This window comes from Triticum dicoccoides, chromosome 4A (genome assembly GCF_002162155.2).
Source record: "Triticum dicoccoides isolate Atlit2015 ecotype Zavitan chromosome 4A, WEW_v2.0, whole genome shotgun sequence".
Classification (NCBI taxonomy): Eukaryota; Viridiplantae; Streptophyta; class Magnoliopsida; order Poales; family Poaceae; genus Triticum; species Triticum dicoccoides.
The window spans coordinates 99,821,227-99,836,637 of record NC_041386.1 but is presented as its reverse complement, the minus strand read 5'-3'; the positions used below and the strand labels follow the sequence as shown (position 1 = coordinate 99,836,637).

The window sequence follows — 15,411 nt, the reverse complement described above, 5'->3', positions numbered from 1 at the left end:
GTTCGTCGTTTGGGCCGGATTTGGTTTGGTCCGGTCTCGTGGAGAAGACACCAGCAGCTTTTCGACTCTGCAGTAGAGAACCGCTCAAAAGAAAAAAGACTCTGCAGTTGATTTGCGCTGATGCTTTTTCTGGAAAAAATGCACCGATATTTACTCCCTTCGTCCGATGAAAAATTGTACATATAGAAATTTTAGAATAAATTATGAAATGAAATAAAAAATACATTGAAAATGTGTCACCATCTTTTTTTTTAATTATCCAACCCTCTACGGGAATGTTATTGGTCTTGATTATCGTAAGATGAGAGAGAAACATTTTTTTTCTACTTTAAAATGCATTGAGAAGATATAAATACACTCTTTTGTGAATAAATTTTAAAGCCAAACATACACTCTTCATCAGACGAAGTGAGTATTTTTTTTTAAACTGTGAGTAGCTCTCACCTAGATGAGAAAATAACTATGTGCCACCTAGCTCCTACAATGTTGGATTTTACACGAAGATTCAGACTTTTTTTGAACGCCAATATATGACTACCGTACATCCAACGAACAAAACAACCGTCTTGGGAGGAGTCAGCTAACGAAATCATTCGCCCCAGTAACAAATCCAAGCGAACATCCACGTGAGCAGAAACCCCCATGCCACAACCTCCCACCCACGCAAAACATTCTCCGCTCCCAACTCCTGGCCCAGACTGTTAGAAAACCCTATTAAACCCCTCCCGTACCATCCCGTCGCTTCCATCGCCTCTGTCTCCACCACACTCCCCTTTCCTCCATCACCCCATCGCCTCCATCGAATTCGACCAGGAAAAACTACCATGGGAAAGCAAGGAGGCGCTGGTTCAAGCATCATCCAAGAGAAATTGAGGCAAGATCTGAACTACCAGCTCTTCTCATCCCCTCCCCACCACCAGCCCCACCCCCACCCCCAAGCCCATGTGCAAAACACTGCCTACCCGATCAAGAAAACTTGTGGTTTACAAATCGTAGTATAAGATAATTGCCATCTTAAAAGACAAGTGGAAGAAACCCATACTACATCGTGGTTCGAAAAAAACATGTGAAAAAATGCCATGCCATAAGAACTAGGGTCAGTTTGGTTGCTGGCCTGGGCCATGTGCCTGGGTGAAAGTTCTGCCTGGCTTGGGCCTGAGGTTTTGATATTTCTAGCCTGGCGAGGCAGCCTCGCTCGATTGCTGTTTGGAACGTGACCTGAGCCTGAGAGGTCATTAGGGGATTAAAAAATTGCAAAAGACTGATAACCTGCCCCAAACCTGCATGCAAACAGCTGGATTAGTACCAGGCTAGTCATGCCGTCTCATCCACGCAACCCAAAAGGGACGCCTGACAGGCTAATTATTTGCCTGGGCAGTCTAGACCAGGCTTGCTCCAATATTTTCAGGCCTTCAACCAAACAAAGACCAGGTAGCATCCAGGGAGGCTCTAGGCCAGGCATTTTCAAGCGCGGAAGCGAACCAAACTAACTACTAAAGCCCCGTGACAGGATGTGTAAAAATCAACAATATTTACAGAAAAAAATTGCCACCTGAAAGCTGACGAAAATCCTAAGTGGGTAGTAGTAAAAGTGCCATGTGATTACTTCTCAAAAATGCCATCATGAATCCACTAAAAACTAACATGCCAAGTAGTCCATGCAAAACCCCACTAAAAATGCCAAGAAAAACAGGGAAAAAAGTACCATGCCATATCCACTAGAACTATCATGACTGGTTGTACAAAAAGCATTCAATTTTTTTAAAAAAAACCTGCCGCAGTGAACTAACTATAAAAATGCATCGTGTCCAATTATAAAAACTGCCACCTTAAAGTTGATGAGAATACCAAATGAAAAGTAATAAATTTGCCATGTGATTGCTGCTAAAAAATGCCATTGTAGATACACCTAACAAGCCAAAGCCATGGTAGACCCACTAAAAATCTGCCACGTGAAAACTGCTGAAAATGCCAAGTGAGTAGTAGTAAAAATGCCATGTGATTACTGCTGAAAAATGTCATCCTAAATCACTGATAACTAACATGCCAAACAGTCCATGCAAAGCCCCGCTAAAAAATAACAATAAAACAGGGAGGAAATGCCATGCAAGACTACACACTACCAATTTATAACAAAAAAAAAATCATATAAGTGCTGCTAAAAATGCCATGTGAGTATTGATAAGAAACCTGCTAAACTAGGGTTAGTGCTACTGAAAACCGCCATGTGAGTAGCTCTTAGAATAAATCACATTTAAAAAACTGATATGTGTCTGCTATTAAAACCTGTCATCTGATATCTGATAAAAATCCTCGTAGACATGGGCATTACCAGGCTATCACATGCTGAGGTTTATGTATTTTAAGGGACATGCCGCGGGTCCCAAAGAAGTTTGCTCCGACCATGGCATTTGTAAGAGTATCTCCATTTTTAGGGCTTTTGGGGTAAAAAAACAACTTTCAACAACTGGACAAAATATAAAGTTGGCAAAAAAAATTGGGCATCCCAAAAGAAGCATGGAGGTGTTGTGGCATGCCGACTGTTACCGCAAACACAAAATTCAGCCACACATTGCCCTCATTTCCGAATATAAAAAAGCTCCAACTTAAGGCACGCTCTAGGCTATTAACGGTGCAATACACCAGGGGTGACCTATGCAAAGTCATATTACGCGGTTCCGTGATTACGGTAGATCCGGGGCCATCCACTTGTTCTGAGATTCGTAAAACTGTATGGCCCACCTAAATGTATGGCACTAGTATATTTCTTGTATTTTTTTAGTCAAACCAATGGCAGCATAATGGACCCCGAAGTACACCTTTTGTCGGAGACGATACACATGCAAGTTTTTCCTCTCACTCCACACACAAAACAAATCCATAGACTTTATTTCCTCTTAAAGAATTTAAATCAACCATATCTTTTAAACTATAGACTCGTTTTTTATTTTTTTTATATATTTGGACCCCTGGCGTCAAGAACTTTAAAATTAGACTAATTTTGGTTATATTTCAAACACATTTAATTCTTGACGTTTCACATTTCATATGTGAAATAAATCCATTTCACTAGAAAAATCTAAAACAAACCTATTTCACTAGAAATATGTGAAAATAACATTTTTCACATAAACCTATTTAACTCAAATGACAACTTATGAAATTAATTATTTGAAGGTGTGTAACATTTTTATTTCAAAGGAGTAAAATAAGTTATTTCATAAACGTGCAATTGAAATAGATGTTTTTTTTGTGAAACAAGCCAGGAAAAGTGAAATGTATGTTCTAAAAGTGAAAAATAATATGAAACCGAAATGTTAACTTGTGAAACTGATTATTTCCATATGTTTAACAGTTTATTTCAGAAGAGTGAAACATGTTATTTCAAACATGTGCAATTGAAATATATGTGTTTTTTATGTAACAAGCCCATGGAAAGTGAAATTCATGTTCTGAAAGTGAAAACAATATGAAACTAAAACTTTAATTTGTGGAACTGATTATTTCAAAATGTGCAAAAATTTATTTCAAGAATGTGAAACATGTTATTTTTAAAAATGTGCAATTATAATATATGTGATTATTGTAAAACAAGCTAGTGAAAAGTAAAATGTAGGTTCTGAAAGTGAAAAACAGTATGAACTGAAAGTGAAAAATAATATGAACTGAAATGTCAACTTGTGAAACCGATCGTTTCCAAATGTGAAATGGTTTATTATAAAACAATGATATATGTTCTTTCAAAATTGTGCAATTGAAGTATATTTGATTTATCTGAAGCAAGCCGGTAAAAAGTGAAATGTAAGTTCTGAATGTGAAAAACAATACGAAACTGAAATGTGAACTTGTGAAACTGATTGAAATCATCTTATCCATAAGATTTAAAGTGGGTGAAATATGTGAAATGTGTTTCATGAATTTTAACTTATTTAAAATGTATCCAAAATCGGTCTTGTTTTAAAGGTCTTTGCGACATGAGTTCAAATATATAAAAAGTTTTGAAATCAGAAGTTTGGTTAACTGATATGAATGATTTTAAGTTAGCAAAGGTGAAATAAAGATATGAATTAGTTTGAGAGAGAGGAGAGGGAATGGATAGCACATGCATGCAAGACCCTGTGTCATCTGACCAAAAGGTGACTTCGACGGGACCCGTGTACCCTGTTTGCATTTTGTATAGCTATGTATTCTCGAAACACAATGCTTCGCTTTTAATACTGCATAGTGTTGCACTAATCTTCAGACCGCAACGAGCAGCTCAAGATCTGCCGGTACATCACGGAACCGCTCAATTTTACTTTTCGGGGCGGCCTCTCCGTGGGAAGCCTGGCTGTAGGCTTGCCTCGGGAACCAGAAGGCTTGGTAGAAGCCTGGCGACAGGAAAAGAAAATAGTTGCTCTGGTGAGATGAAGGATGTTGGTTCTATGGAGGGCTTGGCACCTGAGAGATGACGTTGTTCACAACAAAGGTGAGGCTACTATACGAGACTCAGTGATGTTCTTGAGAAATTACTGGGAGTGTTTATCCTCTACAAATCCGATTACAAGTGATGTTAAGGGGAAGCAGAAGCTTCATGTAGTTAATACGCAGTATACTAGCTTGCATCGCCATGTTGATGGGGTTGACTGGACTAAACCGCCCGAGAATCACATAAAGATCAATGTCGACGCTTCTTTCATTGCAACCACGGGTTTGGCTGCGCTACGAGCGGTTGGCAGTGATAGTTTTGGTGAAATTGTCTTCTCTGCGGGTTGTCATTTTCGTGGATGCTCAGATGCTAAGGAAGCTGAAGCCCATGCCCTATCTTTTGGTCTTAACCAGGCTCATAAGCTGGATTTAAACATAGTGCAGATGGAGACCGACCGTAACGCTGTAGTGGCCGCTGTGAATGATATTAATGCTAGCAGGACCAGCTGGTGGGCTTGCTATGAGAATTCTAAGGATATGATCAAGGAGTTTGGAGCTTGTTCTGTTTCCAAAGTCCAGAGGGAGAGCAATGTGGCCGCGCATGAGCTTGCTGCATATACTAGAGTGAATGGAGATTTCTTTCAGCTGATGTGCCACATGCCTTGAAGCAGGTTGTTGCTTCTGATTGTAACCCAATTTTATTGATATAAATGAAGCTCTCCCTTATCTAAAAAAAAGTCCAAAACCCTTAACTTTTTTTTGAACAGCCAAATCCCTTAATTGAATGTTGCTGACTCTATATCATGTTTTTCATTAGTCCAGTAGAAATGAATAAGTGAGCTATGGGTTCATCTTCAGGTCACAATGTGAGTCTCTGGTGTAATCCTTTACTGCTTTAATACTTTTCACTTCTAAGTCGAGTGCTAGCGTATTATAACCATGATTGTGAAATAACATATTTATTTATTTATTGTTTGCATATGATCAGTAAATATTCCTGACGGCGACCATTTTATCAGTAGGAGATCTCCATAGTTTTATTATTTCCACTACTCTCCAATGGTGAGATGCAGCAGCTCTCTGAACTCGAGCCTCCTGGTCTCCGTATGCAGCGTCCTCTTCTTGTTTGGCCAGTAGGTGACCCATATCCTGCCCTTGATCTCCCACTCCATGGTCTTGCCGGCTGCGGCCGCGCACATCCTCCAGCACACGCCCTCCCCGTACTCGTCGCCGGCAAAGATGACTCCTCCGCTTCTGGTGAAGGGCCTGCTGGGGCTGGTGTACCGGTTCCTGAACCAGGACCTCGGCTGGAAGAGCTCCAGCTTGGGCGGGTCGCTGGAGAAGACCTCCCTGCCCCCGCCGCCGCTGCCGTGGAGGAACCAGTTCAGTGACGCCGTGTTACCGTGCACCGAGTGCTCGAACTTCCAGGGCTTCATGGTCCTGGTCACCGTCTCGTGCGCCGACACGCTGATGCCGATCGACGCCGGTGCGGCGGCGAGCGTCGTGTCGATGCCCTTGTCGGTGCCGACCTCCTGGACGGGGTTGTCCGTGGACCTGCTCACGGAGAGCGAGAGGATGTCCGACTGCGCCATGGGCGTGAGCTGCAGCGATATGCGCGACGGGAAGTGCTTCTCGTCGGAGCCGTGGCCTTGCCTCGCCATGAGAGTCTCGGACACCAGCTGTATCACGTCGCACCTGCATGCAAAAGGCAGATCAGTAAATCATTTAGTGCAGTTCTTGATTAATGCATGGTGAATTGAGTTGCGCGGATCGACCGTATGTTGTCGACGTTGACGGCGACGTCGATCCAGTTCTCCTGGAACGCGACTCTGTACGTGAACTGGATGACGCTCTCGAGCTGCTGGTAGTTGAGCGAGAAGAGCAGTCTCTCGTCTTTGACCAGCTGGTGCTGCTGCTGCTGCTGGTGGTGATGGGACGGGTGGTTCTCCATGGTCATGGCCACGACTGGGCAGTACAGCTGGACCTTCCATAGCCTGCTCGCCGACAGAGCATAGGAGAACACCGCGAAACGCAGCGGGGACGACGTGCCGGCGCCTGACCGGAGAGCCTCCAAGGCCCAGTTGGTGACGCCCAGATTCAGCGACCGCATCCACTGCTCCTCCAGGTCGGACCCGAGGGCCAGCATAAGCTCCCTCGCTGCGTGGCGCATCTCGTCGCGCGTCAGCCGTGCGGTGATCGCGCCGATGAACTCCCGCCGGGGCGTGGACGGGGCCTCGTAGATGCAGACCAGGAACGCCAGGGCCAGGACGGACAGGCTGAGGATCTTGCCCGAACCTTCGGACACATGCACGGCCGGTAGCCTGAAGATGGCCCTGCTGCTAGAGTAAGGCCCGTACCTGAGCACCCCGCAGACGATCTCGAGCAAGAACTGGGCCGCAACGTCTGTGGTGTTCGCAGGTTTCAGCTTGGAATAATGGGAGCTCCAGAGCGAGACTGGATCGTGGTCACGGGACCCGTCACAGATGGAGAAAGACAAACTGAAGGGATGGGTTTCCTCAGATTGTCTGGTGACTACGAGGTTGAGGGATTGGTTTGTGGATGGAGAACTGCATATCTGGAGAGAGTGGGATTCGTCTGCCCTCCATTGCCCGGGGAGGCTCCTGATCCACTGCCAGATGTCAGGAGCAAAGCCAGAAGCCATGGATGGCAGAGGAGGAAGAGCTGGCTCTATGTCTATGGACTCCATGATCACCTATGTCGAATTATATACACATTTCAAGCCACGAGGTGAAATTGAAACGGGAAAGTACTAAGGAAGTCAAATTATTAGAAACCATTCGATAGGGCAAGTTGAGGGCAACTGAAACTCTACTTTCCTGTGATTGCAAAGCCCCTTTCAGATGATGTGTAGATTCAGTACTGTCCAATTCAGCACATTGTTGAGTAGTGCAAGGGAACGTTTTCCTGCTAATGGTGCCCAGCCTAGAGCCTATATGTACTGCTTTTTTCGTCAATCTACATCAAGTCTAGTGAGATTACATCAAGGAAAATCGAGCAAGTCTGGTGCAGCGCAGAAAGCTGATCCATCAAGACAAGAGAATGAGATAATCTCGACTAGTGTTCGTCCTGTTTTTCCTTGATAAATGGGGGATATTCTCTTTCTTCTAATAGAATTGCAGTGCTCCTGCTCTTTCCAGGTTCATTTTAGTGAGAAAGGTTTGGCAGAGGAAATGATTTCTACTACTTTCTACTGTATATAGCGTTTACAAGAAAAGAAAAACATCTTGAGAATATCCTGCACTAAATAGGGTTTTGCTTTCGCGGTGCAGTTAGGTGCAATGAGGTATCATTCTTTGTGCCTTTTCCCATGTGTGAACAGAACCAGATCCTTTTGTCATGCTTAGCTTATTATCATCATCCCTCCGCGTGAGCTTTTTCTCCAGTTAATGGATGGACGCTTGATGCTTCAGGTAACATCAAGCACGAAGTACTTGCTGCATCACCCGAATCCAGATAAGCTCACCAACTACTGAAAACATCGCCCCGAATAACTTTCATTCTTCTACGCATCTACCTATGCAGTAGATTGCCTTCACCAAGTGTTGTCCGCAAAAGTATCCACCACTAATCACTAGTAGATAACTCTTCTAGATGAAAAGGAAATTTATATAACAGGGTAAAATACATAACTAGCATTGTTACCGTGATTTGAAGAAATGTTCCGACTTTTTGTTGAAAACGGGGATTGACCCCGACCTCTACACCATTGTGATGCACATAATCATTTTATTAGAAGTTTAGCATCCATCAATTGCAACGAAAGAAGTAAAATATATGACCACAACCGGACCATAATATAGAAATGCATGACCCAAACACATATCCTATTACTGACACACCAATTATTGACACACCAGCTAAAACCGGTTGAACGAATCATGTCCGACCGTCTTTCATCGGTTGCACCCAAAGTTCATATAATTCTGAATGTCCATGCGGTGCAGTGAGGACCCGTATTGATCCAAGTTGTAGCCCTGAAAATTACCTGCAAAAATGTTTGGAAGGGTTATTCTATTAGAAAAACGGTCGTTCCGTGAATTCTAAGTTGCCTGTGATAAGGCACATACTCCAACTTGAATATGTCCTTTAGTTTTGGGGTTAACTCCAACCAATCAGTTTCCGAACAAATTTGTAATACTAGTAGGTGGTGGTAAATTAAAAGGTACATGGACCATACTCCAAAGTAAAGAGCCAAATGGGCACGAAGAGCAAAATATGATGAATTGTTTCCTCTTGGTCACAAAAGCAAGTTGTTTTTCCCATCCCTGCTAGTTATGTTTCCTTGTATTATCTTTTATGAGAATAACCCCTCTCTTCACAAACCACAGATAAGATCTTGATTTTAAACCGAACTTTAGTCTCCCAGATATGTTTGTCTATGGAGGACATCTTCGGTGTTATAAGATCAGCATACGGGATATGACAATGAAAACACAGTTAGTATTCAACCTCCATCGACCATCGTTATGCATCAGGTGCTTGCATTAGGTTGACAGTCATGAACCTTCATACTAAATGAAGCAACACAGTCCATTTATCACCGGTTCGTGACTAAAAATTCAAAGGCCTCACCCAAAGGCCAAAAGCAACCGATGTGTTTATCCATTCCACAATATTATAAAGAGTTGGGTATTGCAAAGCTAATGAGATATCCCATAACCAGGTATATGAGAATTGAAAACGAAAATACATTGTGTAGTTGTAAAATATTTATTGAAGATAAGTAGAATGCATAGTTGCATGTTGCCCCGCGCCTTGTTGGATGAATTTATAGAAATAACTTTGTTGGGAATAAATCGAGAATATAGAGAATAATAATTCTCCTCATTCTTGTCATATATAAATTGTATTAGACCTATCAATAATTGGAGGTTGACTACACAACAAATTAAAAAAAACTAATGATGTGGAGGGCTCGCTTGGGCTTGATGATGTAGAGGGCTTGTATGTGCTGGAAAAAGAAATGTGTGGTGAGTGAGATGTGTGCATGTTGAGAGAAACAAAGGTACCGGGAATCAACTTTTTAGGTATATTGAAAGATCCCCACACATTGTTGGTGTCTTGCAAGTGCACACGACTAGTTGAAGCACAATTCCTGTGAAGTACTATCTTAGTTTATATATCGTTGTTACTCCCACATGATTCGTTAGGATTCCCCCAAGAGTAAGGGTGAAGCAACAAGTAGCAAGTTCCCCCAGTTAAGAACCATGGTTTATCGAACCAGTAGGAGCTTCTAAGGTGCACAGGTCAATAGTACCTGCACACAAGACACAAACAACACTTGTCCCCAGCACAACAAGAGGGTTTTCAAGCCCCTTTTCTTGCTAGTTACAAGGTAAAACACAAGTGATAGAGATATATAGTAGGAAAGGGTAAAACAGCAAAATAGTGGCAATTGTGTAGAAAAATTAAGCAATGGAAAATAAACCCCAAGGGCCATAGGTTCACTAGTGACATCTCTCTCGAAAACAACAAGTAGCATGGTAAACAAATTACAGTTGGCCAATTGAAAATATTACAATATTTATGACTATGATCTTCATGGTATAATCTCATATAGCATTAATTACATGATAAGTAGATCGTTGATCCAACTACAGCTACTACTAATGTTACACCCCAAAACTGCTATCCAGCATGCGTCTCAGGTATTAAGTTTACAAGAAACAGAGTACCAAGTAACCAAGATGACATAATGTAGATAGGAAGAAGTCAATCAATATGACGAAACACTATCGTTTTACCCTTGTGGAAACAATACAATACGTGTCTTGGCCCTTATTGTCACTGGGCTAGATCACTGCAAGTTTGAACCCACTACAAAGCACCACCCCCTCTAAAGAAAATCCCATCGAACTTGGCCAAAGAAGACAGGTAGATCCATGAGCATGCAAAGCTATTTAATTATACAACAAATAAAACCTTGAAAAATTCAATTGATTTCAATGAACAATCTGATCATAAAATGACAATTCATCATGTCCCAACAAACACACCACCGATTACATCAAATTGATCCTGAACATGTGAGAAAGCTCATGGGAACATGATGTTAAAGATCCAAATAGAGAGAGAGTGTGTGATCTAGCTACTACTATGGACCCATAGGTCCTGATGGAACTACTCACATATCATCATGGAGGCAGCAAGGTTGATGAAGAAGACTCCGACAATGGCTTCCCCCTCTGGTGGAGCTTCAAAAAAGGCCTCCAAATGGGATCTTCGTGTAATAGGAGTTTGTGATGGCGATAAATTCTTCTGGAATCATGACAAATAGTTTCAGTATTTATAAGGATTTATGGAGGTGGAATCAGGTTAAGGCGGTGTAGGGGGGCCCACACGGGCAGGTGGCGCGCCCCTAGGCCGCGTAGGGCACCTGTGTGGGCCTTGGCAACTCGTCTCGAGGTGTCCCGAAGCTTAGTGTGTTTCTTGTTGCCCCCAAAAAACGTATTAAATCGACAACTTATTTTGACCTCCGTAGATATTGATTTCCTGTGAAACCAAAAACAATCAGACAATAGAAACTCAGCACTAAATTAATAGGTTAGTCCATAAAAATAATATAAATTGCTACAAAAAGTATATAAAAGTGATAATATAATAGCATGAAATAATTAAAAAATTATAGATATGGTTGAGATGTATCAATCATCCCAAGGAAGAGCGTAGGCGAGTGTTATAGTGTGTGTGTTTATTGCACTCGAGGTGTCACTAGTCTCGAGTGAATTGACTAGTATGGGATCCGCAAGACTTGAGATGGTAATGGTGAATAGGTGTTAGTGTTTGCAAAGGAGCGTGAAATAGCTGAGTATAAACTACTACAAGTGAAAACATAAAGTAAGTTGTGTTTCATGCAAATTTAGATAAGAAGAGATTTAGTTCATGGTAAAAAAATAGTGGAAGTGCCATGTGCAATGGTAATGTAGTGTTGCCCTTCGCAATGAGTATTCATTGGGTGAATCACCTTTGTATATCCAAACTCCATGGATTGTTCGACTCTATGCCTTGTCTTTGGTTACCATCATCAATGGTCGCCTCGACAATTAGGTCATTAGACTGGACCAACTCTTTGACATGTCATGAGTTCTCGTGCTCCTTGTATTGTTTTTGCTCCTTGTTGATATCAACACCTATCACCTGGAGGTCGTGGATTCGCTAGACAACAAGTACTTATCCATGTAGGTCTCTAGATCATGTTGTTGTGTCCTTAAATTAGACAGAAAAATGCGTACACCATGTATATTAACCTCATAATCATTCATCTAAATAAATACACATAATTAGAAATAAGGATTATGGACATTCATATCTCACCATTTCCATATATCTCTCACACCAAGTGGGATTCCTCTCACATAAGAAAGGAATCACAACAAACATGGACATCATGTAAAAGGAAACCATATCGATATTATCATAGTTTGCCACAATAAGACATGAATTTTTGGGTCATGATCTTTGAGTCAAAGTATGAATAGAGATTACAAACCCTAACCCTACAAATATAAATCTATCTCTAATGGTGGTGTTCTTGATGGTTGAATGGAGGATCTTGTTGAAGAAGAGTCTAGGGTGGATCTAAGTGAAGAAATTCCCCTTCTATATGTATCATCCTTTGCTCTGGTCTCTATATCTCTCCCCCATGTTACCATGATGCGTGTCCCTCCTTCATGGAATTTTATAGGGGTATATGGGAGGGAGGCAGTGCCACCTGGTGCGATCGGTGGTACGACCGAGCATGCATGTGCCAAAGGTCATCTTCTTCTCTGTTGACGCCTCGTTTCCCCATTTGTATTCCCTAATTTGGTTATATATCCTTCCAAAAGTGTAATATTGAAGGAAATATGCCCTAGAGGAAATAATAAAGTTGTTATTTATATTTCCTTATATCATGATAAATGTTTATTATTCATGCTAGAATTGTATTAACCGGAAACTTAATACATGTGTGGATACATAGACAAACAGAGTGTCCCTAGTATGCCTCTACTAGACTAGCTCGTTAATGAAAGATGGTTAAGTTTCATAACCATAGACATGTGTTTTCATTTGATGAGCGGGATCACATCCTTAGAGAATGATGTGATGGACAAGACCCATCCGTTAGCTTAGCATTAATGATCGTTTAGTTTTATTGCTATTGCTTTCTTCATGACTTATACATGTTCCTCTGACTATGAGATTATGCAACTCCCGAATACCGGAGGAACACCTTGTGTGCTATCAAACGTCACAATGTAATTGGGTGATTATAAAGATGCTCTACAGGTGTCTCCGATGGTGTTTGTTGAGTTGGCATAGATCAAGATTAGGATTTGTCACTCCGTGTTTCGGAGAGGTATCTCTGGGCCCTCTCGGTAATGCTCATTACTATAAGCCTTGCAAGCAATGTGACTAATGAGTTAGTTGCGGGACGATGCATTACGGAACGAGTAAAGAGACTTGCCGGTAACGAGATTGAACTAGATATGATGATACCGACGATCAAATCTCGGGCAAGTAACATACCGATGACAAAGGGAACAACGTATGTTGTTGTGCGGTTTGACCGATAAATATCTTCGTAGAATATGTAGGAGCCAATATGAGCATCCAGGTTCCGCTATTGGTATTGACCGAATATATGTCTCGGTCATGTCTACATAGTTCTCGAACTCTTAGGGTCCGCACGCTTAACGTTCGATGACGATTTGTATTATGAGTTACGTGTTTTGATGAACCAAAGTTTTTTCGGAGTCCCGGGTGAGATCAGGGACATGACGAGGAGTCTCTAAATGGTCGAGACATAAATATCGATATATTGGAAGGTTATATTCGGACAGCGGAATGGTTCTGAAGTGTTTCTGGTATTTTTCGTAGTACCGGGAGGTTACCGAAACCCCCCGGGAGAGTAATGGGCCTTAATGGGCTTTAGGGGAAAGGAGAGAGGGGCCTCAAGGGGTGGCTGCGCGCCCCCCCATGGGTTGGTCCGAATTGGACTAGGGGGGGGGGCGGCGCCCCCCCTCCTTCCTTCTCCCCTCCTTCCCCTTCCCTCCTTCTCCTAGTTGCTATAGGAAAGGGGGGGGGGGCGAATCCTACATGGACCAGGAGTCCAAGTAGGACTCCTCCCTATGGCCGGCCTCCTCTCCTCCCCCCTTTATATACGTGGGAGGGGGGCACCCCAAAGGCACACCAAAGTTTCTCTTAGCCATGTGCGGTGCCCCCCTCCATAGTTTCACACCTCGGTCATATCGTCGTAGTGCTTAGGCGAAGCCCTGCGCCAGAAACTTCATCATCACCGTCGCCACGTTGTCGTGCTGATGCAACTCTCCCTCGTCCTCAACTGAATCAAGAGATCGAGGGACATCATGGAGCTGAACTTGTGCTGAACGCGGAGGTGCCGTACATTCGGTGCTTGGATCGGTTGGATCGCAAAGACATTCGACTACATCAACCGCATTACTAAACGCTTCCGCTTTCGGTCTACGACGGTATATGGACACACTCTCCCTGCTCGTTTCTATGCTTCTCCTAGATAGATCTTGCGTGATCGTAGGATTTTTTTGAAATACTACGTTCCCCAACAGTTGCAACCGAGCCTGGTCTATGCGTAGATGTTATATGCATGAGTAGAACACAATGAGTTGTGGGCGATAATAGTCATACTGCTTACCGACAACGTCTTACTTTGATTCGGCGGTATTGTTGGATGAAGCGGCCCGGACCAACATTACATGACCGCGTTGATGAGACTGGTTCTACCGACGTGCTTTGCACACAGGTGGCTGGTGAAGGAAATATGCCCTAGAGGCAATAATAAAGTTGTTATTTATATTTCCTTATATCATAATAAATGTTTATTATTCATGCTAGAAGTGTATTAACCGGAAACTTAGTACATGCGTGAATACATAGACAAACAGAGTATCACTAGTATGCCTCTACCTGACTAGCTCGTTGATCAAAGATGGTTAAGTTTCCTAGCCATGGACAAAGAGTTCTCATTTGATAAACGGGATCACATCATTATAGAATGATGTGATTGACTTGACCCATCCGTTAGCTTAGCACGATGATCGTTTAGTTTACTGCTATTGCTTTCTCCATAACTTATACATGTTCCTATGACTATGAGATTATGTAACTACCGAATACCGGAGGAACACTTAGTGTACTATCAAACGTCACAACATAACTAGGTGACTATAAAGATGCTCTACAAGTATCTCCGATGGTGTTTGTTGAGTTGGCATATATCTATATTAGGATTTGTCACTCCTTGTATCATAGAGGTATCTCTGGGCCCTCTCGGTAATGCACATCACTATAAGCCTTGCAAGCAATGTGGCTAATGATTTAGTTACGGATGTTGCATTACGGAACAAGTAAAGAGACTTGGCGGTAACGAGATTGAACTAGGTATTGAGATACCAATGATCGAATCTCGGGCAAGTAACATACCGTTGACAAAGGGTACAACGTATGTTGTTATGCAGTTTGACCGATAAAGATCTTCTTAGAATATGTAGGAACCAATATGGGCATCCAGGTTCTGCTATTGGTTATTGACCGGAGATGAGTCTCGGTCATGTCTACATAGTTCTTGAACCCGTAGGGTCCGCACGCTTAACGCTCGGTGACGATCGGTATTATGAGTTTATGTGTTTTCATGTACTGAAGGTAGTTCGGAGTCCCAGATATGATCACGGACATGACGAGGAGTCTCGGAATGGTCGAGACATAAAGATCGATATATTGGAAGCCTACGTTTGGACATCGGAATGGTTCCGGATGAGTTCGGGCATTTACCGGAGTACCGGGGGGGGGGGGTTACCAGAACCCCCCGGGGAGTATATAGGCCTTATTGGGCCTTAGTGGAATAGAGGAGAGGAAGGCCAATGAGGAGGGGGTGTCCCCCTTCCTTCCATCTCTCTCCCCCTTCCTTCTCTCCTACTCCTACTAGGGAAAGGGGGGAATCCTACTCCCGGTGGGAGTAGGACTCCC

The 15,411-nt window shown here is 42.7% G+C and overlaps 1 protein-coding gene across 1 annotated transcript; it reads right to left on the bottom strand.

The window, feature by feature from the left end:
- Positions 1 to 5,308: 5,308 nt before the first annotated feature.
- Positions 5,309 to 7,084, bottom strand: LOC119285222. The gene is made up of 2 exons (XM_037564458.1): positions 6,183 to 7,084; positions 5,309 to 6,102 (listed from the first exon to the last, which is right to left on the bottom strand). The coding sequence occupies exons 1-2, from the start codon at positions 7,067 to 7,069 to the stop codon at positions 5,457 to 5,459; spliced, it is 1,533 nt and encodes a 510-aa protein (XP_037420355.1). The 5' UTR covers positions 7,070 to 7,084; the 3' UTR covers positions 5,309 to 5,456.
- Positions 7,085 to 15,411: the final 8,327 nt, after the last annotated feature.

Coding starts and splice junctions, on each gene's coding strand:
- LOC119285222 (XM_037564458.1), bottom strand. CDS start 7,069: ATGGCTTCTGGCTTTGCTCCTGACATCTGGCAGTGGATCAGGAGCCTC. Junction 6,103..6,182: donor GTCAACGTCGACAACATACG/GTCGATCCGCGC, acceptor TTTTGCATGCAG/GTGCGACGTGATACAGCTGG.